General features: G+C 40.6%; 1 protein-coding gene across 13 annotated transcripts in view; it reads left to right on the top strand.

Annotated features, from left to right (window-relative positions):
- YAP1 (Yes1 associated transcriptional regulator) overlaps positions 1 to 25,317 on the top strand; it is a 105,265-nt gene that overhangs the window by 56,099 nt on the left and 23,849 nt on the right. For 5 of the 13 annotated variants that reach the window (XM_025465745.2, XM_025465743.3, XM_025465746.2 and 2 more), the window contains exon 4: positions 11,778 to 11,891. The exons of 4 other annotated variants lie outside the window; for them this stretch is intronic. In XM_025465745.2, the coding sequence (XP_025321530.1) occupies positions 11,778 to 11,891 (114 nt within the window). Of the gene's footprint in view, positions 1 to 11,777; positions 11,898 to 25,317 lie in introns of all 13 variants that reach the window. 4 more of the 13 variants (XM_035716247.2, XM_035716244.2, XM_035716248.2 and 1 more) reach the window with 1 other exon arrangement.

The raw sequence follows: 25,317 nt of genomic DNA, 5'->3' as shown, positions 1-25,317 counted from the left end.
CTGTTGTAAACATGGCAAGGATGGGGAACGGACATGGACAGACACACGGTGGCTCAGTTCCCTTACCTGATCTGCAGCACAAATGACAGTTGTTTTTAAAAGTCTACTAGCAGTTTTTGAAATAATTGTTTGAGAAAGTAAAGTTCATTTGAATCCTGGAAGTTAACTAAGATTTTAGTGCAAATACTGAACCTAATGTTCTGTTATTTTAACCAGCAGACTAACTTAGGAGAGCCAAGGATACTGTTATAGAAAATAAAGAGAAAAGTTGGCCTGTGAGTGTCATCCGCTGCCAGCTCTCTGGGGCATGCATTACTAGATGTTGGTGCTTGTTACAAATACAAGTGTTCGTGTTCAACTCTATTTTCAGTTTTTATCTATATAATTTTAGAAACTTTACTCAGCTCTGGAGTAGAGAAGATGAGAAAGAGATTCAGTTACTTACATTTAAGAAAAAAATAAATGTCTGTTTTATTTCTTCTCCGGATAGTGTTAGAATATTTTGTCTTTCCCACTGATTTCTAAATACTTCTGGTTGACTCATAAGAGGAGTATTTGTGTGAAAGATTAAAATGCTAATTCTTTAAAAATGATATCCATAGACTACCATATATAGGCAATGTCAGCGAAATTTTTAAAAATCCTGCAACAGTAAACATGTAGCAGAAATCACATTAGGTCAAAAAGTTTTTCAAAGGTGGTTTCTTTCTTTGAGCATTCTGAAGTCTGATTGAACCTACAGAAGCTACTCTCTCAGATTTAGTTACTGAAAGTCTGAACTGTTAAGTTAAAATAAAGGAGACTCTCATTGCCCTGAAGAAATTTCAAAGGGTTGCATTCTGGAAACTTCTCTGAGCTTGTACTGGGCATTTTCCTTGAGGATGTTCTTTCTTCCAGCTGCCACAAAGATGGAAATGATTTTTAAAAATTTTTATTTGAGAGAAAGAGAGAGTGGGCAGGAGCATGGGAAGCAGCAGAGAGAGAAGGAGAAGTAGACTCTCTGCTGAGCAGGAAGCCCACACCCAGCTCCATCCCAAGACCACAGCCCAAACCAGAATCAGGAGTCGACACTGAGCCACTCAGGCTCCCCAAACATGAAAATGATTTTTAACAAAGTCTCAGTTTTACCTTGAGAGACAGTATTCCCTTTCTAAATTATTCATTCAACAAATCCCAAATGCCCTACTTTGTAGCAGGCACTTTAATGGCCACTGAGATTGCAGAGTCAAGTTAAAACAGGTTTTCCCATCTAATGACAACAGTAAATATTAGAGCAGACATATGCACTGAATGCTGAGCATATAGAGGGCCTTGCAGGCTGGAGAAGGCATCTCAGAAGCCAAGTGTTCATTCATTCCCTGAGCGCACGTGCTGAATACCCACCATGTGCCATGCACTCTTGCACATCATGAGAATACAGAATGTAGTTGTATATACACAGTGTGTCTGATAGTTAAAAATGGCAAGAGAAAAATCAGTTACGGAAGGAGAGTAGTTGGCTGGGGAGGCAGGGAGATGATGACACTATAGATAGCTTCTCTAGGAGAGACGCCCTGTCATTGAGCAGAGAGGTAAATGAGTCGAGAGCTGTGCAGATACCTCGGGGAAAGGGAGGAATGTTCCATGCACCCCACAACAGCCAGTTCAGAGGTACTGCGGGATGTTCAGGAAGTATCTGGGAAAGCTAGCACAGAAGCCATGTCATAGAGGAGCTTACAGGTCTCAAAGAGGCAGTGATACAACCTGAGCATGCCTTCTGACTTAGAATAGGAGTTGGGTGCAGTTGTAATAAGTCTGTGTGGTGGAGGGGGAAGTGGTAGGAGCGGCTGGATTCAGGACCTGAGCTTCAATAGGTTTGACCAAAGAAAGGGAATGGGGCAGGGTCACAGTATGTGAGAAATCCAGATTGTGATTCAGTAGATGTGGAGTGGGAGTTTGCGGGTGGTGCTGACACTTGCTGGTACGCAGACTGCATGCACGGGAGACCCCAGAACTGTAGGAGTGGGAAAGAGCTGCTTTCTGACTCCTATCTTAATGTTCTTCCTGTTTCCTATCACACAGAATCCATCATTTTGTATAAGCACTTGTTTACTATAAAAATTCTGTAAAATGCTATCAACTGTTTAAAAATCTGTGATTTATAAAAGCACAAACTAAGAATCTGATGACTTGACCAAGACAAATTTTTTTTTTTAATTTTATTTATTATTTGAGAGAGAGTGCACAAGAATGAGCATGAACTCAGGGAGAGGCACTCCCCACTGAGCAGGGAGCCTGACGCAGAGCTCAATCCCAGGACCCTGAGATCATGACCTGAGCCCAAGGCAGACATTCCACCAACTGAGCCCAGAGGCCCCTACATCAGTCATTCTTTACACAGATAGGTTTTTACTCATTTCAGGTCAACAAACTGGTTCTGTGCGGTTTCAGTGCTCAGCTGTGGGGAGAACAGGACAAACAATCATGTGCTTATTTCTGACTTAGGGCCTCTTGGGGAAAGTAGGTGGTGTAGGCACAGATTAGAGCCCAATGAAGCATGTGCTGTGAAGGGGACGTGAGCATCATGGTGGGCACCCAGCATGCTGAGGACCTGAATGCAAGTAGTGTCAGGGCTTGGGGCTCACCATCATGTCCCCTAGTTTGGCAGAAAAATCTTTTAGCTACCCACGTGACCTAGGGGAGTATACCCTAACTTGAAGGGAAAAAAAATGGACTGGTCACCACTCTTGTATTTGTGTTAGTGAAGTAGATTTTTATCAGTATATTCATAATCTTTTTAGCTTCTAGGCCTATACACAAGAATGACACAGGTTGTGTGCAGTAAACTTGCAGTGTCCTGGGTGATGACGTGGGGTGGTGACAGGGAGAGGTTGCTCATCTAACTTGTGGGGTAGTTTATCAAGATTTTCTTGTTTGATAAGACATTGCAGATGTCAGGCATTACTGATGCAAAAGGGTCCTAAGGTAAGAGCAGGAAGTTGATGTTGAGTCACCTTTCATGTTCTGACCCAGAGTATTTTATTTGTTTTTCAAGTATTGCAGGAAGTTGCACTGCTGTAGTACATGAGTTATTTAGCCAGTAGTAGTAATTCCTGCCTAGGAGTTTCCTAGGAGTTTATTTTCCCCAACGGTAAGTAATTCTCATTTATGAATTACTTTAATGGTCACCTACCACTCTTCTTTCTCTTGCCCTAATTCAGATTTCTCACCTTCCGGGAGCCTGGTGGGCTCAGTCAGTGGAGTATGTGACTGTCCATCTCAGGGTTGTAATTTCAAGCCCCCATTAGGCATTGAGGGTTACATTAAAAAAATTCTCACCTTTACACGTTATTAAATGCTCCACCTTCTTGACACAGGGCTTATTTTTTAATCTCTCATTCCCAAAAGACCTTGGTGTGGTGGTCGGCCTTGAAGAACTCCCACCTCCTCCCCTTGTCTGGGGGCCTGTCTCTAGTGTGTATGAACCTGACCGAGCACAGAAATGTTTACTGCGCACTCTGACTTATTTAGGGATTATCCCTGAGCTCAGAGAATCGGTATTACCCCTGAGGGTCGGTGATCCCCACATGTTACTCATTTGGCATGTTTGGAATGATGAAAGTTCTCTGGTCGAGTCTTCACTGCAGAAACTGCGTACCATGGTACCTCTGCCCCTCCACAACGTCCTTTTCACTCTTTCCCTGGCAGGATGCTTGCCCCAGGCTTCAGCTTGTGCTGGTTGAAGCCTCAGCCTGAAGCTCACTTCTTTCATGCAACCTTTCTGGTCCATTCTTCCAAAAGACCTTGTTTGCGTTCATGTTGCTTTGTGTCTTTTTGCATGCTGCACTCACCATCCAGCACTGTGCTATACATAGCTATTTGTTTTCCTGGTTAGAACATGAGTTCCGTCCAACAGGGACTGTTTTGCTCTCTGCCTGCAGTGCATCTCAGAACCTAGCATCATGCCCAAATGTAGTAGGACCTCAGTAGATACGTATTGAAGAAAAAGACTTTGTAGTATTCTTGTTCCTTCAGTTTGTCATGCCAGGTAATGGAGAGGTTGAGCTTAGAGGAAAAGAAAACAGAATATCCTATTTCACAAGCTAAATGACAAATTTTAATTGAATCTCCTGTCGATTTGTTTCAGTCAACATTTATTCCCCTCCTGCGCTGTGGACACTCTACTCTGCTAGACAGTAAATAACAAAGTGCTCAGTATGCACAAAAATAAAAACTCCTAGGGACGCGCCACGCCTTGGGTGCCTTAGTGGTTGAGCATCTGCCTTTGGCTCAGGTCCTGATCCTGGGGTCCTGGGATCAAGTCCCATTGGACTCCCTGTGAGGAGCCTGCTCTTCCCTCTGTCTGTGTCTCTGCCTCTGTCTGTGTGTCATAAATAAATAAATAAATAAACAAACAACTCTAGCCTGTAAGGAAACACAACTAACCAAATCGTATTATGATAAGGGTTATTCATTTGAATTGAGAAAATCAAGAGTTGAAGCTAAATGAGCAGTAATCATCCCATGGATCACATATGCTCATCTTGCCTCCAGGGCCCTACTCTTCGTTTCCATGTAGTCCTTAGAGGACAAAAAAATTAATTGTGGTACTTCTCCTTAATAGTTGCTTGAGCCATTCAGGTTTTTTGTTTTTGTTTTTACAAAGAAAAAGCATCACCCGCATTATGAGCTGCTTTATTCTGATAGATGTGAGCCATTCATGTCATCCTGTTCTAGCAGACCTCGTGGGGCATTCTCAGACATGCAGCACCTCAGAGTTTGGTCTGTGAACTGCCCATGGTACCTAATGATGAGTAATTGTAGTTGTGTGTAAGCTAGATGTAGTCAAGAAGTAGTTCTGTGCCGGCTAACAAGATTCTAAGTGGTTATTGTAAGTTGGTGGTTCTTGAAGTATGTTCCCCAGACTAGCAGCATCAGTGTCCTTGGGCATTTCCAGGCTAACCCCTCACCTTCTCAATCAGAAAGTCTAAGGGTGGGGTTCAGCAACGTGTTTTAACAAGCCCTCCAGGTGATTTTGATCACAAATTTTAAATCATCTTTTGTGAATGTTTTGCTACTTGTATTTGCTTTATTTTATCTACTCCATATTGAAGAAATTATAACACATTAAATCAGAATGTAAACTGAACTCCGGCATTCTGAATTTATTTTGATCTATCCCTGTGGTCTTCTCTTAAAAATGTAATTTTATGGGAAGCCCCGATTTCTCCTTGGACTTATTAGGACCTTACTCCATTCTCGGGCTAGCCCAAACACATTTGAATCACACTTCTAATAGCCTTTGTAACCTAATGGCTCAGAAAATCTATCACTGTTGTTTTCTTTGCTTTTCATGAGTATTTAACAGTTAGCTTGTTAGTTTAGCATAATGACTTAGATTCCTGCATTAAGTATCAAGTCACTGAATTTCTTCTAAGGTCCATTTAACTAAAAATCTTGTTTTGTGTGTGTAAAGCCCAGACCTGCTTTGTTTGGTTTGGTTTGTGTTTGTTTGTTTGTTTGTTTGTTTGTTTGCTTATGAGAGAGAGAGAGAGGAGAAGCAGGCTCTATGCAGGGAGCCTGATGTGGGACTGGATCCTAGGTCTCCAGGATCACACCCTGGGCTGAAGGTGGTGCTGAAGCTGAGCCAACCAGGGCTGCCCTTTTTTTTGTTTTTAAAATAGGCTCCATACCCAACATGGAGCCCAACGTGGGGCTTGAACCCACAATCCTGAGATCAAGACCTGAGCTGAGACCAAGAGTCAGATACTCCACTGACTGAGCCCCCCCAGACGCCCCAGATCTGTATTTTATTTAATTCATGTTTAAAGTTGAAGATTTATTTCTTTTCAGTTTTCTTTTTTTACTGCTAAGGATTGGATTATGGCCCAGTACTATTTTTTTTTTTTTTAAGATTTTATTTATTCATGAGAGAGGCAGAGACACAGGCAGAGGGAGAAGCAGGCTCCATGCAGGGAGCCCGACATGTGACTTGACCCCGGGACTCCAGGATCACACCCTGGGCTGAAGGTGGCATTGAACTGCTGAGCCACCCAGGCTGCCCACCCAGTACTATTTAAAGTCTATCTTTCCTCATCTACTTCTTTGCCTTTTAACAGTTTTTATATTAAAAAAAAAATCCTTTCTGAACCTCTTTTTCCAGATAATATTATATTTACCCAGTGTTAAATGAAAAATATGAATGAATCTGTAAAGCATTATTTTCTTTTCTCTTTGACACATTAATTTGAGTGCTTAGAAAATTAATTATACAGTAATTCTATTTCATATGCACCTTATTTGATTTCTTAAATAGAAATATGGTATGAAAATAGGGCAGCTGTCACTATTGTTAGCAGGTTTGGTTTTCTTGGTACCTTCATGTCTGAAATTAGTGCCTTCAGAGCTGTGTTTTTGTTTTTAAGGATTTTATTTATCAGAGAGCACACCGGACTCCCCACTGAGCAGGGAGTGTGGTGCTGGGCTCCATTCCAGGAACCTGGGATCATGACCTGAGCCAAAGGCAGACATGCTTCACCAACTGAGCCACCTGGGTGCCCCAGAGCTTTGGTTTTGATGGCTTATGGTGTATATGAATGGTATTAGTGAACCATTCAGCAAACTTGCTGAACTTTATTTTTGAAGTCTGCTGTTTTTAGTGAGATGCTAAATACTTAATGATTTCTATATAACAAATATTTGAAATTATGATTATATATAAGTACTTAATGACTTAAACTTTTGTATAATGAGAAAAAGTCACTATTTCCACTTTGCAAATTTAACATATGGAAACGCTTGCATAACTTTTAGAGAGTAAATTTATATCTTTGGGAAGCAGCATATATTATATGGTTAAAAGCAGAAGCTGTCAAGTCAGAGACATGGGTTCAGATCTTACCTTGACCAAGTTTCCGGTCTCCCTTGTGTGAATTATGTCTCTGAATGCCCCTGTGTTTCATCCGTATGACAAAGATGAGGTCAGTGCTGAGCCACGAGGCCACTGTGTAGGTGAGATGTGACCGTGTCATCACAGTGTGGTGGCAGTGCCATGGCTGCTCCCAGGGCTCCAGCAGCTTTACGATTTCAGAACTCCTTTGATATCTAACATTGGGAACAGGGATAAATGAATTCTAATATAGGCGTGTCTCATTTTACTGTGTTCTACTTTATTGTGCTTCTCAGATACTGTAGGTTTTTACAAACTGAAGGTTTGTGGAAGCCCTGCATCCATCAAGCCTGTTGATGACATTTTTCCAACAGCATTTGCTCACCTGGTGTCCCTGTGTCACATTTTGGCAGTTCTCATAATATTGCAACTTTTTCATCATCTGTTTGTTCTGCTGATCTGTAACCAATGATCTTTGATGTTACTATTAAAATTGTCTCAGGTGCTGTGAACTGTGCACATGTAAGATGGTGAGTTTAATAAATGCTGTTAATTGGCTGTTCCCCCATGTCTCTCCCTCTCCTCTGGCCTTTCTCCTGAGACACAGCAGTATTGGGATAAGGCCAGTTGATGACCCTACAAGGGCCTCTAAGTGTTCAAGTGAAAGGAAGAGTCGTAGGTCTTTCACTTTTAAGTCCAAAGACTTAAAATGATGAAAATGATGAAGTCGCAGTAGTGAGGAAGGAAGGCATGGGAGCCGAGGTACGCCAAACGCTAGGGCTCTTGTGCCAACAGCCAAGCTGTGAATGCAAAGGAAAGTTTCTGTAGGAAATGAAAAGTACTACTCCAGTGAGCACACAAGTAAGAAAGTAAAACAGCCTTATTGCTGATGGGTAGAAAGTGTCAGTGGTCTGGAAGGCCAAAGCCTCACCCAGAGCAGGGCCCTGACTCTCCAGTTCTGAGAGGTGAGGGAGCCTCAGAAGAAAAGTCAGAAGCTGGAGGGAGTCGGTTTGTGAGGTTTTAGGAACCCAAGAAGTGTGGGCGAAGCTGCACCAAGTGATCCAAGAGATCCAGCTGAGATGATTAATGAAGGGAAGAAGAGACTGTGTAGGATTTGCATAGCTGGAGAGGGAGAAGTCAGTGCCTGGCTTCAAAGGACAGGCTGACTCTCTTATAAGAGACTGATGCAGCTGGTGACTTTCCATTGCAGCCAGTGCTTGTTGATGACTCTGAAAATTCTCAGGGCCTGTACACAGGATGCTCCATCTACATTGCGTGTGCTCTAGAAAAACAGAGCAACAAAGCCTGGATGAGAGCACAGCTGTTGACACATGGTTTACTGAGTAAGTCCACTGTCGAGACCAACTGCTCAGAAAAAGGATAACTTTCAAAATGTGGTAGCTTATTGACAATGTGCCTGGTCACCCAGGAGCTCTGATGGAGGTGTCCAATGAGATTAATCTTGTTCTCATGCCTGCAGCCTTGCATCCAGGAGTCGTTTTGACTTTCAAGTCTTAGTATTTAAGAAATATATTTTGAGGGCAGCCTAAGTGGCCCAGCGGTTTAGTGCCGGCTTCCGCCCAGGGTGTGATCCTGGAGACCCGGGATCGAGTCCTGTGTCGGACTACCTGCATGGAGCCTGCTTCTCCCTCTGCCTGTGTCTCTGCCTCTCTCTCTCTCTCTGTCTCTCATTAAAAAATAAAATCTTTACAAATAAAGAATTAAAAAAAATAAAATGCACTGAGAAACCAAAAAGTTCACATGACATCCTTTATTGTAGTGGTCTGGAACCAAACCCACATCTCAGGTTTGCCTGTACAGTAAGATGTATAAAGCCATTAAAGAGAAAAAGATCTGGTGTTGTGTCAAGAAGGGATGCCGTAATATGTTAAGTGAATAAAGCAAGTATGGGACAGGTAGAGCAGGTATCAGTGGGTATGCATTTGTTGTAGAAACACAGGCACAAGAAAGGCATCCAGAACATATCACAAAACTGAAGTTGTTTAGTTTTTTTCCCCTGAGGAGTAGGTCACAAAAACTGCACAATTTTTCCATTCTGCATTTTTGTAAGTTTTAACATTTTTCTAAAAGAACTGTGAATATGGGGATCCCTGGGTGGCGCAGCAGTTTGGTGCCTGCCTTTGGCCTGGGGCGTGATCCTGGAGACTCGGGATCGAATCCCACATCGGGCTCCCGGTGCTTGGAGCCTGCTTCTCCCTCTGCCTGTGTCTCTGCCTCTCTCTCTCTGTGTGTGTGTGTGACTGTCATAAATAAATAAATAAATGATTTAAAAAAAAAAAAAAAAAAAAAAGAACTGTGAATATGAATACATTTATGAACAAAAAGTTTAAGAAACAAAAGGCACTGGTTTAGCAACATTTATTCTTTTTATAAATATATATATATATTTTAAGATTTTTTTTATTGATTTATGAGCGAGAGAAGCAGACACACAGATAGAGGGAGAAACAGCCTCCCTGCGGGGAGCCCAATGCATGACTCTATCCCAGGACCCCGGGATCACAGCCTGAGCCAAAGGCAGACACTCAACCACTGAGCCACTCAGGTGTTCCATGTTTATAAATATACCAATTGAAAATAATATATGTACTAAATGATTTTTAAGCTCATGTATAGAAAGTTCAAAATATGTCAAGGCAGTGCCTGAGCAGTTCCTCAGATACTGCTAGCCTGTGCATGAAAAGATGAGCGAACAAGTGAGTGCTCATCTGGTAAATGTTAACACAGAAGAGAAAACTCATAATCCATGTGGGGTCCTCGAGGAAGGCTGAATTGAGGGGTGACATCTGAGCTCTCTTGCAGAATGAATGAGAGTGTATAAGGGGGCAAGTCAAAGGACATCTGTGGAAGAGGAGCAGCAAATACAAAGAGATGGCCTGATTTTGTGAAAAGTTGGGAGGACAGGGGCTCGGCTGTGTGAAGAACACCTGTTAAGAAATAAGTCCAGCTGGTATTTTCCTTTTGTTGCTCAAGAGGAAAGGAACTGCTTTTACAAGTAACAAGTTACATAGAAGAATTGATCAGGTAGTATTGTAAGAAGAAATCCCTGGTGGCTGATAGGGGACGCTGGGATGAGGAGAGGTGATGAGACACCAAGGAAGGAAGCTCTGGTGGCTGAGAAAGAGGAGCTGCTGGTGACTCCTGATGACTGCGTTCTTAGAGATGCCCTGGAACAGAGGGGTCAGAGAGAACATGAGTGTCACCTGCAGTACAGGGTGGTGGGGGCAGGAAGGTTGCTTTGTATCCAGAATACTGCTCTGGGTTCTGACTCAGGCGGCCAAGGTGGATAGCAATACCAGTAAAAAACAGCAAGTTTGGAGGCTCTACTGGGATGTGCTGATGTTGATGGAGGTGTTCAGAGCCATCCTGCAACTTCTGTTAACTTGTTCTACATCATGATGTCTCAGGCACTTAAAATGTCAGTTATTTGTTTTTCTAAAGCATCTTTCTATTGAGCTGGCTTCCCAATTAGCACCCGAGCACTCATATTCAGTTATGGGGGTTCTGTTTTCCTGGTAGTGAAATAGAGCCCATGTGATAGTGAATGCTACTGAGAAAAGTGGTTTGATGTACATGTGTTAAAGGAATTTGCTTCCCATTCACTTGTTAGTAAATATGGGGTCCCTGTGGCAAATTCCAACTCTGGACATGCTTAATTTTCACTGTGGACAGAACTCTGCAAGCAGGACGGCAAGAGGGCTTTCCCTGTGGACTCTGGAGAGTATGCAGCAGACCTTTGGCAATGGGATAGTAGCAAATCGGTCAGTTTCTGAAATAAAGGAAACTGGCCAGAATGAGAGCTTTGGGTCCCATGGGCCTGTGTAAATGTTCTGTTTAAGCAAAGTTACTCAGCATCACGCGCAAGTGTGTCTTGGAATGCCAGTTGAGGATAAGGAACCTAGTAGTTTCCTTAGTGCTTGTGTCGAGTGTGGGGTGATGGCTGAGAAGAAGCTTAGGGAAGAGGAGCAGTGTTTCGGGCCCTGCTGCCAGATGTGCATGCCCTGTGACCCTGTGTATGGAGCCACTGTGTGCCAGCGTCCTGGTTAGAATGGAGGTGTGAGGACCGTGTGAGTCACCGGCGGTTGTGAGGGTTAAATGAGTTGAAGCACATGATCTTCTCTGAACAGTGGCAGGCACCCAGGGAGTGCTCTGTTCATTTTGATCCACAGATGGAAAGAGTTGAGGTGTTCATTCAAATAGTTTTAGAATTCCCATGTTCTTTAGTCCTACCTTACAGATGTTGTACCTTTGAAATTCTCTCTCTCTTCCTTCCTGACAAGTTGGCCCTCAGCAGCTCCGGGGCTTCCCCTGCCTCTTCTAAGTGCTCAGCCACCACCCTACCACCTGGTGCTTCTGGGCTGCTTAAAAATAAGCTTTCTCTGGAATATGGTTTTCTCTGTGATAATTTTCTTGGTGTGAGACAATCACATAAATCATGGAAATAAGCAGAGCTTCACAGAATTAGCCAAAGTGTGTTTTATGTTTTACATGAAGCAAAATGTTAGCGACACATCAGGTGTTTTGAGGACACTTGTGTGATCTCCTCGTTGAAGAGCCTTGAGGTCTGTGGGCAGGCCCAAAGCTGTGCACCAAATGTGTCCTATTAACAATGATGATAATTTGAGTCATGACTTCTGAAAGGATTTCTCACAACACTTTTTTTCTATCCATGTCTCTGGGGATGTAGAGTTTATTAATTAGTAGTTTCTTTTAAAAAGTGCAGAAGACTTTGGTATATAGGTTTACTTTTCTTCTCTGAACACATGTTTAATTCTAGTTTAATACATTGTTTTGTCAAGACCTATTTTCTTTATAAATTAGCACCCTTCCCACTTTTTTTAGCTGCACCAAATAAAAACCAACTATAATGTTTTTTTTGTACTTATAGGTCCTCTTCCTGATGGATGGGAACAAGCCATGACTCAGGATGGAGAAATATACTATATAAACCATAAGAACAAGACCACCTCTTGGCTAGACCCAAGGCTTGACCCTCGTTTTGGTAAAGGTTCATCTCAAAACCTTTTTAGATATTTTTGATGTGTGTGTGTGTGTGTGTGTGTGAGAGAGAGAGAGAGAGATAGAGAATGAGAGAGAGAGACTTTGGTTTGGGAAGATATACTAAAATTGCGTTGCTTTGTAGTATTGAAAAGGAAATGACTGCCCGCTCAGCTTTTCCTGTATTATTTTTCTTTCTTTCCTGTATTATTTTTATATCTCTTTTTATACCTTTCACTCTGGACTTTAGAATGTAGATCTGAATCAGCTTGGTAACTTGGACTTCTCAGGGTGGGGTTGAGGGAATGTTGTGGTGGCTGCTAACCAGAGTCACTGGGAGACATTTTGGGAGACAAAGTGATCTTGCTATAAATGGTCTTTCTGGCCACGCTAATCATCAGGCTGTCAGGCTGCTATGAAACCTGGGGTTCCAGCTCTTGTCCAAGACCCCATGTCTATTTCTGCTAGACTTCAGGGGGCAGTGAGCCCCATCCTGTGTTCTCTGTCCTCAGTTGGGAGGGGTGCCATCACCCTGGAGATCAGTTTTAAGAAAGGATCCTTAGTTTTTTTATTTAGGAAACAAAAAGCGAAGCCATATTCCCCTCCAATCACATGACTAAAATCATCGTTTGCACAAAGGAATACTCTCCTCATAAATGTACACATTTCAGTGATCATATACAAGCTCTTAAGTGCCACATTTCTTCACTCTTCTCAATTTCTTCAGTTGGGTTTCTGAGATAGTCTTCCAAAGCCATGGAAAAATGAGTCTTAAAAAGGAGCAAAGCATTGTGGTTTTGAAGCTTTCATCTTGGACTGGGTGCAGCTAAATGAAAACAGTGTGTACATCAATGAGTAGGTCACACTAAGGGGACGGGGACCTTTGAAGCTTTCCAGAGGTTGGCCCGACAGCAGCTGTGGGGCCCTTAAGAGAAAGAGTTAAACTCTGTGGATCTTTCCAAACACAGTCCTGGGGGAAAGGGAGATAGGAAACTTCTGCCTGGAGCTGCTTGGGTAAAATAACTTCCCTGTCAGAAACACTGAGCAGTTTTGCTCCATCCAGGTGTGACCTGTCAGGTCTGCCCTGAGCTGCAGGGACAGCCAGTGATTGAACCCCATTCCCGTGAAGTCAGAGGTAGGCCAGGGCACAGGCCATCCTTCCAACAGATGCCTAGTTTGGCTTCAGTGCTCACCTTTGGAGCTTCACAGTTTGTTTGAGGTGTTAGAAAAGTAATGTGGCATGTTAATAATTTGCAACTTCGGATTTTATTTAATACCTGAGTAAGTCCTTGCAGTTGAAATAGGAAACCAGGTAAGGTAGAGAATTAAGTCAGTGCTGCCATTTGTACAGACTGGAATGATAACTGCCATGTTTCCTTAAATCATCTTTAATGAAATGGGTCAGCTTGTCCACATTTTGAAAATTTTAAAAAATGGTCTGTGGTTTTTTTTTTTTTCCCCCTAACACAAGGTTATAAAAGATGATGATTAACTCTTAGCTAACTGCAGAACTCAGGAATTGGAGCAAAGTTTGTTTTTTGTGTAAGTACTTTCAGTTAAAATAGTGAAGTAAAACAACTTGGCTGTGATCCTAAGTATATCCATTAATGACACACACAACTTGGTCTTTGTTTTAAATGAGAAAAAGTACTAAAAAAAAAAAAAAATCATCCCACCCTCCCTTTAGCACATGTGTACACGCAAACATGCAATTAGATCTGCCAAAAAAAAGTTTCATAAAATTCTCTTACTGCTCTAGTTTCCCTGTTTGGGCCCACCATGTCTGTGTATTCCAGACGGGCTTGATAACATGCCAGAGCTTTTTATTCTGTGGCCTGACTTTTAATCTGTTCCAGACCTTTTCATTCTGAGAGCTCAAGTGTGACGAGTGGGGGCAGGAGAGGAAACAGCGTGGGCTTCTCTGATCTGAGTGACAGCAAATCGAGACAGGCTGCTAGCTGCTGAATTTGAAGGAACTTTCCTTGAAATCCGAAGTTCTGTAGTGGGTTGTGTTTTATCTCTGCCAAAAAAAAGTATAAACTGTCCTCTTTCTGACCCTCCGAGCCATGCAGACACAAACAAACGGTAGGTTGTTTTCAGGGTTGCAAGGTTTGCTCTTCTCCATTCTCCAAACCTGTATTAAACTATTTTCCTGTTTTTAGCTTAGGTCATGTTGACCTATGTCTTTAGACATTTTGAAATAGGAGATACGGCTCTGTGTAGTAAGCTTGACGTCTTCACTCCCTTCCTTGAGCTCTCCCATTTCTGTATCAGATGTTTTAGATCGATTATATTTAGAATAATTCATCAGTCATTTACATCCTGCATACAGTTGGTAAATTATCCATATAACTTCAGGAAATTAAAGGGTAATTTGTTGTGGATCAGTTTTCTTTTATCTGATTTTCTTGTTTAACATTTAAAAAACTATATTTTTTTGACATTTATATTACTTTAGGGAGTCTATTAGTCATTTATTACAAATCACAAAGTGACATCCAGTAACAGTAAGGATTTCCTGGTATTTATTGGCTTTGAGAAAAGGAGGGTTTTTATTTGTTTTTAAGGAATCCTATTAGGGATGTTTTGATCCTAGATTAACAAAAATTGGTGGTCAGCTGTTACATAGGCCATTGAATTACTTTGTATAAACACCTTTTTTCCGCCCCCTGGAGATTTTATGTTGTAAACATGAGGAAGCATCTCAAGTTTTAAATGTTTCCTTGTGTGTTGTAGAAATACTGTTTTAGGTAATAGTCCTAGAACAATTTCTGGTAAAAGCCTTAATGAAAATACACAAAAGATTAATTTCTGTTCTTTAGAATGAAAGATCTCCAGAACACTACTCATGAGTGAACTCTTCGTTTATGTACTGTTACTGTCCTTCCTGTCCATGGGGAGACATACTTGAATAATGCTAGCAGTCTGTTTCTGGAAGTCAGTGCTGATGGCACCGCTGCAGTAGAAACAGGTTTGGTGTACATGAAATATTGGAACCAGAGATTTGGGCTAAAAAGTACATCTTTTGAGTCTTAAAGGATGTAATGAACAAAAACACAATGTCTTTCACTTCCTAACAGTTGTTTGCATAGATGTTCTATACATGGAGAAACTAAAGCCTAGATGTTGATTGTGGTTCTTGGTTTTAAACCAAGGAGAGAGAGAGAGAGAGAGTGTGTGTGTGTGTGTGTGAGAGAGAGAGAGAGAGAGAGAGAGAGAAATTTTCCTAAAATAATAATGGTAAGTAGAATTAAAAGAGTAAAAATATGTAATTTATTAAGTCCTAAAGCCAAAAGTTGTTCACATCTCTCTTAATCAAACTTAAATCTTTTGAATCAACACTTAGAGGTCTTCTACAAATATTAGTATTTCAGATATTCGTTAATTTTTTTCCTTTTAACACCAAATATTCTAAGTGAATTAGTATTTTACTTTTGATGAAAATGTACCTAATGACCAACTAAGTACCTAAGTGTGCACTAGTAGAGATGGAAAAATACACTGAAGGCTGTGGACACTAAACCCGTATCTCTGCTAACGGAGTCTTGGGTAGATAGAGCATCGGCATCTAGTCAATTTTAATGAAGCAAGTCTCTTGATAATCATGCATTCAAAAAATATACATTTTTTTTCTTACCCTCTCTAAACCTTTCCTGGTGATGCTAACTTGTAAGTAGTTGGTTATGAGCTATATTTCTAACTACTTAGGATAGAAAACAATAGTTTGGGACACCTGGGTAGCTCAGTGGTTGAGCATCTGCCTTTGGCTCAGGGTGTGATCCCAGGTCCGGGGATCAAGTCCCACATTGGGCTTCCAATGAGGAGCCTGCTTATCCCTCTGCCTATGTCTCTGTCTCTCTCTCTCTCTCTCTCTCTCTCTCTGTCTTTCATGAATAAATAAATAAAATCTTAAAAAAAAAAGAAAAAGAAAACAATAGTTCATTGTGTTTTAGATAAGAAGAGCGATGGCACATGCAAAATTTTTAACAGATAAGTCTCACAAAATTTGGCCCTGGAAAGATTTTTATAATTCCCCTAACCAGCATTTTTCAGAATGGAGCTGGGTGAGAAGACGTGATGTTCTGATACTGGGAGATGTCATACCATCCCTGGCCCTGGCCCATGGAACGTCACAGTGCCACCCAGTCAGTGTCGGCCTCCACCGCATCAGCAGAGGTGGACAGAAGTGCTGGGGGATGTAAGGAATATGGCTCCAAATAGGAGTTTGTCTGATACCTATTTGTTTTCTAGGGAAACTGTGTGGCCTGTCCAAGGTTATAGCATTAAGCAGCAGAACTAGAATATGAACTCTGTCTTTTTAGATGTAGAGTTTTTTTGGGAATTTAGATTTCATGCAGTTGATTTGTTAGAAACATCCCTAATTCATCAACACTGATACATGGAAGTTTCAGAGGGAAGATGGCAATGGTTACTACATTTACGTGTATTCTATTGTGACTCACCTTAAGGAAATTACCTAAAGGGAGTGAGTTAGGACATCATCTCCCAACCTCAGTTCTGACCTTTCCCAAGATTACAAGCTTCACATTCTTTCTGTGTAAAGAAAGTTCTAATGGCTGCAAAGTATGTGTCCCTTTACCTTGAAATTTACTTCGCTTTGATCCCAGAAGTGTTTTCTTCTGACTGTGGTTTCTCCAGGTTTCTTGCGCACTCGAAGAGTTCTGGGATCTTAACCACTTCACATCCTTTCTCTGGATGCTGTTCATTTTACTGCTGCTTCTTTGAATTTAATACACCAGATTGTGTTTTATATGTACACTATCCACTGAGAAAGATAGTTGTGGGATTGCTCTCACCTGGCATTTTATGTGCCTTCCAAAAATCCTATTTTCAGATCTGCAGAAGTTACCTGGCATCCTGTTCTCTTCATAGGAATTATTATATAAGGTACTAAATTCAAACATAGTATGATAGAGACTTTTACCTGCTCAATTGGGAATCAAGAGACCTGAGTTTTTTCTGATACCACTATCTTCCCTTGACTTAAATGTGATTAGATGATACTGGATGCTTTTTTGAGAATGATTTTGAGTCGTTAATTGATGAAATGCATTCTGCTGGATTACGGATTCATCAGTGACTGCTTTGGCCCCTGGCTTCTGGGTTCAAGCACATGGAGGTTTCAGAGAGAGAGATCTGAACTATTTGTTGCATCATTCAGGTTTAGCTTTTGGTCCTCTGCTCACAGCTGGGAATTACTTTTGAAGAGGAGACAGAGAAATCTTTCAACCTTTAATCTAAAGATAAGCCTTATCACGTGAGTATGGCCCGGCCAACAAATCTTATGGGGAGGTGGGCGGTGCTGCTTGGACTTGGTAGACTTTGTCCTCAGTCTCTTGGAAGCATGTAGGAACTAAAAAATGCATATATTCACAGGATTGGGCTTTATTACCTGAAAGGTGGTGCATTTTTAGTATGCTTTGTTTCTAAAATTTACAGTTCCCATAAAGTTGTCCTAATAGAAAGCAAAGGCCTGATAGAAGCTAATTGGAAGTATCCTTCTAGGCTGTGTGTTTAGTGAAGTCTGATTTAAAACATGCTGCTCTTAGAGATGGTTACTAATTGTCCTCACTACATGTATTTTTTTTTTACTTAAGCAAATGAATATTTGCTTATTTATATTTGCTTTGAAATTAATATTTTACTTATTTTTGTTGAAATGGATATTTTAATGCATAAGATTATAGAATACCAAAATTAGGTTAATACTGGAGGTTTGCAGTTTTATTTGTGCTCGTGTGTTTTTTGTCTTTTGTTTTTTATTTTTTTAATTTTTTTTTTTTTTAGATTTTATTTATTTATTAATGTGAGACACACACGGAGAGAGGGAGAGAGAGAGAAAGAGACAGAGACACAGGCAGAGGGAGAAGCAGGCTCCATGCAGGGAGCCTGATGTGGGACTCGATCCCGGGTCTCCAGGACCATGCCCCAGGCTGCAGGCGGCACTAAACCACTGCGCCACCAGGGCTGCCCTGTCTTTTGTTTTTTAATGTTTGTTCAGGAAGATGGTGCCAAAATAGTTTGTCAGTCATGGTGAGCAATTTGCACTGCTTACCAAGGGGAAAGCAGACCTGTTCGTTCATTTGTAGTTTATATATGGTGATGGCTCAACGATCCAAGTAATTACAAAGTGAAGGAATTTTTTTTACATGAGTTATTCATATTTACAACTTAAAATCTTAAGATCACTGAAGTCACTGAATGATAATTTAAATTAATGGTTGGTTTATGGTACTAACACCCCTAACATCAAACACCAAAACAAAAAACAACAAAACCTTAATAAGCTTTTGAAAGAAAACGGTTTCAAGTTATATTTTATCAATGCTGCATTAACAACAAGTATTCTGTAAAATGTGCTGGTGAAGAAAGCCACTGTTTGTGCCTCCCCAGAGGTTCAGATATGAGAAACAGATTGTAGGCTTTCTAGAGGAAAAATCAAATGGATTTCTGCTGAAATACCAGAATGATTTAGGAGGAGAGTGGTTCCCATTCTTTGTTTGGTTTTATCCTCCCTTTGTTCTGCTACCCTGGTTGCTGAGGTCATTTTATAGCTCATTCTGGACTTGCTTCAACTTGGAGATTCTCCTGTGCATTACTCATAGCATCCTCCTAACCAGGGATAGAAGCCGTTTCAGTATTTACTCTTTCGACATATGTCGAGTGCCAGTTATGTACCAAGCATAACAGTAGCCATCGGGGAGGGGGTTGCAGGCTACTACATAAATAAATCATGACAAGATGCATTTAGGACAGTGAGAGATGGATAATAAAGTGCCTTGAAGGGAGTAATGTGGCCTGGGGAGTGAGTGGTCAGGGAAGGCTGTTCTAAGGGGGCATTGGAGTGGGACAAGAACCCAGTCAGGCTCTAGACAAGAAGGTCCAACTTCGTGTTTATCAGCAATATATAAGACATCAGTCTCTCCTAAACTATGAATTCCCCTAGAAAAAGCATTAATGGTAATATGTTAATTAATTAATATTAATTAATTAATGTTATTTATGTTAATTAATGTTATTAATGTTAATTAATTAATATCTAATTACATGATTAGAAATCGTTGCTATTAATGGAACTGTTTACTCATTAATTGAATGAATTCATGATGGCAGGTATATTTTAAAATGTAATTCCCTTTTTGTCCATCCAGTAGTCTCATTATCTGGGCTTTGTCTCTAAGCTGGACTTCAGACTTTATTTTTGTGTTAGAGGAGGAAGACATGGTTGTCCTCTGAGGACAGAACTGAAAGCTCATTAGAACACTCTCTCCCTTTCTTCTCACCTCATTTAGCAACCCTTGTGTCCTGCCCCAAAACTGTTCAATGACATGATAAGGAGAAAATGTGCTGTTGGGGTTTTGTAAGCTACATCCACAATTGCATTGTTTGAAAAATACCATCATAATGAATTTTCATGCCAGTAGATGAATTTTTGAGAGATGTTTGAAAGAAGTAGTTGAATGGATCTAAGTAATGTTTGTTGTCAATTTTTTTTAACAGTTTAGGGATTTAAAAAGTTTAGCCCAATTTTGGGGGTCTGTGGGTTTGTGCTTGGGAAAGGAGAGAATTGCAAGAGTGCAGGAGGGAGGTATTGCTGTGCCCTGGACAAGATCTAGAGCAGGGGCTTAGAGGAGGCAAACTGCTACAACTAATGCAGAGCAAACCCCACGGTGTTGGTACCACCTGGCTCCTAGTCAGATGGCTAAAATCAACATGCCATAAGTGTTGACCAGAATATGGAATGGGAACCCTCATTCACTGCTGATTGGATCAAAAAATGATGCAGCCACTTTGGAAAACAGTTTGGCAGATCCTCAAAAAATTAAACGCACAGATAGCTTAGGACCTGGCAGTTCCATTCATAAGTGTATACGTAAAGGAAGCTGAAACCGTGTGTCTACACAAAAACCTGTACGTGAGTATTCTTAGCACCATTATTCACCATAGTCAAGAAGTAGAACAATTGTCCATCAGCTGACGAATGGACTAACAGTACACTGTACCCATATGGCGGGGCATTACTTGGCAATGAAAAGGAAGGAAATGTTGGTACACACTAGACATGGTTGAATTTTTTTTTTTTTTAAGATGTAATTATTTATTCAGTCATGAGAGACACACACAGAGAGAGAGGCAGAGACACAGGCAGAGGGAGAAGCAGGCTCCATGCAGGGAGACTGACGTGGGACTTGATCCCGGGTCTCCAGGATCACACCCTGGGCTGAAGGCAGCGCTAAACCACTGAGCCACCCGGGCTGCCCGACATGGTTGAATTTTGAATTTGGTTGAGCTAAGTGACACAAGCCAGTTGCAAAAGGCCATGTGTTATTTTGCGCCATGCATGTGTTCTGTCCAGGAAAGGCCAATGCATAGTAATAAAATAGATGGGTAGCCACCAGGAGCTGGAAGAGGGACTGTGTAATGCAGAGAGTACAAGATTTCTTTGGGGGATGAAAATGTTCTGAAATTGATGATGGCTACACAATTCTGTGAATCTATGAAAACTGTTGAAAGGGTAAAATATTTTAGTAAAACTTAATATTTTTAAAGGTTTTATTTTTAAGTAATTTCTATATCCACTGTGGGGCCTGAACCCACAACCATGAGATCAGGAATGGGTTGCTCCATCAGCCTGAGCCAGACAGCCACCACAGTTAAAACTTCTAAAAAATCATTCCTGGCACAGCATTGTTACTTGGCTCAATTAAGTATTGGGAAACATCTTTCGCATATTGATAATAAAAAGATTTGGGGAACACCTGGCTGGCTTAGAAGGTGGAGTATGTGACTCTTGATCTCAGGCCATGTGTTCAAGCCCCACGTTGGGTGTACAGATTAATTGTAAATAACATCCTCTTAAAAAAAGAAGAAAAAGATTTCATCATTAGGTTAGAACCATGGTCTTTTGCATCTTTTACAAGAGGCAGATTTTCAGTGTGAATCTAACAGTAGTTTTCACTGAAAAAATCATTTTATCATTTTATATTTAAATACATAAATTATTATGCCAGTAAGTAGCAATTTTTTGTAGATGTAGAAGTAGTTCCCTAGGTCTTGTAACACTTAGCTAGCAATGAGTGTGTTGGGTTTTGCTTTTAGTTTTAAGACTACAGGTGGCCTATTAGTTTGTGTTTTTAGAAAAGCACTCATTTCTCTTAACATATTTACTATTTTATGGTCTTGACTATCCCTGAAGGTATGTGCAAAACCTAAAATTTGTTTCTGAATGTTAAGAACAAACCAACACAACCATGCTAACATGTACATATGTAGTGTTGAGACTTGGTAAAATATCAGACAAAGTAAAGACATGCCCTCTAGGGGTTGTGGGGGACTTGGTGCAAGATAGTGTTTTAAGAGTTGCGAACACTGATTTCTCATTTTAAAGGTATGCCTCCTGAGGTTACCAGGATTGAATTTATTATCTCCCAAGTTCGTGGTTGATGACCAGATCTGTCATACTTTGTAATATTCCAAGGTTAAGGTTATAAATTATAAAAATCTAAAAACTTCCTGAAGTTTGGAAATGCAGATATTGAGAATGCGGTCTGGGAAGAGACCCATCCATGGGGATGACGAGCATGTGACAAGGTGGGCTCTTAGCAATAGTCACTGATTGAATAGGTTGCTACCATCAAACTGACAGGGCTGATTTGTTAAGTAAAACTTGACAGTTACTGTTTCATAGTCCAAGCAGCACAGACTCTGAATTTTAAAATAATTTTTTAAAAAAATTCTATCATATTTTAAAGATTTTTTTCTCTTTACCTTCTAGAAATGTTATTAAAGCTGGAGACATTGGGATTTCAGAAGTCGATTATAGGGAAGAACTTGGTCCTCTGCTGGTCTCCTCTTTTACAGCTTCTCTGGCCCTTTCCCCAGAAACAAAGCCTGTTTTGTTTCTTGCCTGCTTGTGAGGTCTCTGCTGCACCCCTTGTGGGTGCACTGTTCTTCTCTCTGTGGAAATGCTTGAGATCCTCAGAAGGTAAAGAACAGGATGCTTCTGGAGAGGAATCAATCCCAGCTTCAGTAGATAAACAAGGCAGTTTGAATTGGTCATTTACATAAGCGCTTTGTAAGGAAAGTTTGTAGCACTGCTGTATCCATAGGGAGCAGTATTTAGTGCACTCAGCAGATTAGATGGTTTCTGTTGCACATTTGGTGCAGACTTCTGTTCAACTCTGCAGAGTTCTTCCTTCATCTCTTGCTATCCTGTTTCTCCCTTCCTGTGTTTTGAATCATTTAAATAAGCTTAGATCCAAAAAAGATTGTACCAACCAATTCATGATGCCTTTAGCGTCCCTGTCATGAGTGATTACTACATATGGTATTTAATTTTAGGAAACGATGGGAAGCAGAGGATATTCTCCTCTTTATTTTCACAAGTTGTGTTATTGTCCAGTTTTCACAAAGAATATATATTTATATTAACTTTTAAATGTTATATTAGTTAATAATAATAACCCAGTGTGGAAAGCTCAGAAGCTTTTCAGATGTTTCTTAATAGATGAAATATGTAACAGTATATAGTTCTAGAATCTATTTTGCAATTAATCAAGTTTCATATTCCAGTGCTTCTTAACTTACTAATGGGGTATTTCCTAGCAGTTTCTTTTTAAAATTAATTTATATAATTGCTGGAACTTAAAACATTTTCCCCAATAGCTGTTTGTTCTAGGTTGCGATTTATGAGGTGTTCACTGCATGTGATGAAGTGTCAGATCAGCCCCCCCCAATTCATATTTAACTCGTATTATTGAAACGTAGCAGAATGTCTAAGACGTCTTAGTGGGGAAGTGTACTGAGTGTCAGACTAGAATGCTGGGAATGTATTTCAGCAAAGGAGGAAGATGTCTTGGCGGAACTCCCTTGAGACTTAATCTCCACTACCCACTTTTTTCCATTTAGATTTAATTGGAAAGACAAATACACATATGTTTGTGAGTCGTAGCATACTTAGAAATGGAAGTGGCTTGGCAAAATGGGAGAAAGCGAATGGGAGGGCAGAATGATTATCTGTAGGGGTGGAAATCTTTGAAGATTAGTAGGAATTGCTCTGGCGAGGGAAACCAAGTAATATGTATGGGGCATGTCCTGTCGTCCAGCCTGAAACAGGTGCTTTACATGTATTAATCTTCGCCGTATCTGCCAAAGGGGCACATCAGTACCCCACATACCATTGAAAAAGTGTTGGATGAGTTACTGAATCAAGTCTGGTTCTAATCATGGTTGGTTTGACCATAAAGGCCATGTTTTTTTTATATCATGATGGTGCCTGTCAATTGTGCATCTCATGTTGGTGGCAAGTAGATGTAAACAACTGTGTTAAATGAGGTTGTTGATTGGTGCCTGGCAAATCTTAGCTCTTAAAATTGTTGGCTTTTTTTCTATCCACTCTCCTACAGAATACTAAACTACAAACCATGATTATGAAAGTTTAAGATATTTATTCTTTGTAAAGACAGATCATCGATGAATATGATTTTCATTGGGCCGTATAAGAGACTAATGAAGCTTTGGAACAGTCTGGAGCAGCAAGTCACATTCTGATATCCCTTTTCTGCTCCGCCAGACAAAATACTGAAAGGAGATAACCAAAAAGACATAACTGGGGTTATAAATTTTAAGAAATAATCTCTGTGGGTCAGCAAATAAAACCTACATAATATAGGAAGCAAGGGCAGGCAGGGCTGGGGTCCTGCCAGATTGAGGGATGTCAGCTCCTCAGGATGTCAGGAACTCAGAGTATTAGGAACAAGGGAGATATGAGAGAAGCAGCTCCTGGCCCTGGCCGGCACCACAGCAAGGATTTGCCCACGTGTCAAGTCACACATTTCAGGAATCAACACACAGACCTTGTTCTTCTAACCACAGTGCCATTAAATTAGATCCCAATAAAAAAGCCTCGAAAAATAAGTGTACCTTATTGGGTACCAACACATAGCATGAATGTTGTAATTAAAGTTGTGGTACCTTGTGTAAATGAACAAAATAGAAAATCCAGGAACAATAAAATACAGCAATTTAGTCTGTGATAAAGATGTTTCTCAGGGAAAGATATACTTCACATGAGTAGTGTTGAGACAAATAAGCATGAAAAAATAAAATTGTATTCATTCATGCCACATTTCAGGGTAAATTCCAATGGATTAGATTGAGTTGCCAAATAACTATATACAAAGGAAGCATGTAGTATCTTTGAATTAAAAAACTGATGAATTCCTTTGCCTTCTGGGTGTGAGGAAAACAGCTCACATTTCAAAACGATTGGTAATTTTGCTTAAAAATAAACTTACATGTAAAAAACAGGGCAAAGTAAAAAGACAGATGGTAAACAGGGAAATTATTTGTAGCTTATATGTGACCACAGTTGTCTACCTCTAGTCTGTAGAGGTAAGATTGTCTAAAATAAGGAATGTAAAGGCTAATAACCCCATTGGAAAAGATAACATGGTTGACATAAAAAATACACATGCCCTTATGATAGGATGGTGATGAAAAACAATAGCAAAGTAAATCACACAGAGAAACCATTTCTCATCTTTCAGATTGGCAAAGATCCAAAAGTTTGGCAAGAATTCAGGAGAGAGAAAGATTCCCTTACATATTCCTGGTAGGGATGCAACAAAGTGCCAACAGTGGTGTGAGAGGGAAGAAGGGAGGAGGTCTGGCAGTATAATTTGTTTTAACATTAACTTAGTCTTTCCCAACTAGGACTCTGCCCCAGGATACGGTAGCAAAACGACAGAATTGTGTATGGATGAGTTTATTCTGAAATAGTGAAAATCTGATAGGAAATTGGTTGAATGGAATACTGATTAGCTATTTTAAAAAGAAAATGGGAGAAAACCTCTATATTCTGTGCTGGGGTGATTCCAAGGATGTGTTATGAAATAAGAAAAAGGGGGGGATCCCTGGGTGGCGCAGTGGTTTGGCGCCTGCCTTTGGCCCAGGGCGCGATCCTGGAGACCCGGGATCGAATCCCACATCAGGCTCCCAGTGCATGGAGCCTGCTTCTCCCTCTGCCTGTGTCTCTGCCTCTCTCTCTCTCTCTCTCTCTCTCTCTCCGTGACTATCATAAATAAATAAAAAATAAATTTAAAAAAGTGCAAAAAAAAAAAAAGAAAAAAAAGAAAAAGGGGAAGTGGAGTAAAGCAGTCTTAGCCTGGATGCTACCATAGATCTACAGAGTCTGCATGTGTTTGCTTGGATTTTTTAAAATACACAGAACACTGGTGACCATTTGGGGCTGGGAAGTAAAGCAAGTCTAAGGTTCGAAAGCACAATGTCACAAATGAACCTTTATATGAGCCAGTGGCTGAGTCATATGGAGAGGAATTATTTCAGGTGACTGAACCACAGTGATTTGACAGTCGGCCCCAATGAAATATCTTTAGGACCAACAATGA

Source organism: Canis lupus, chromosome 5 (assembly GCF_003254725.2).
Source record: "Canis lupus dingo isolate Sandy chromosome 5, ASM325472v2, whole genome shotgun sequence".
Lineage (NCBI taxonomy): Eukaryota > Metazoa > Chordata > Mammalia > Carnivora > Canidae > Canis > Canis lupus.
This window is presented reverse-complemented; position numbering and strand designations above follow the sequence as displayed.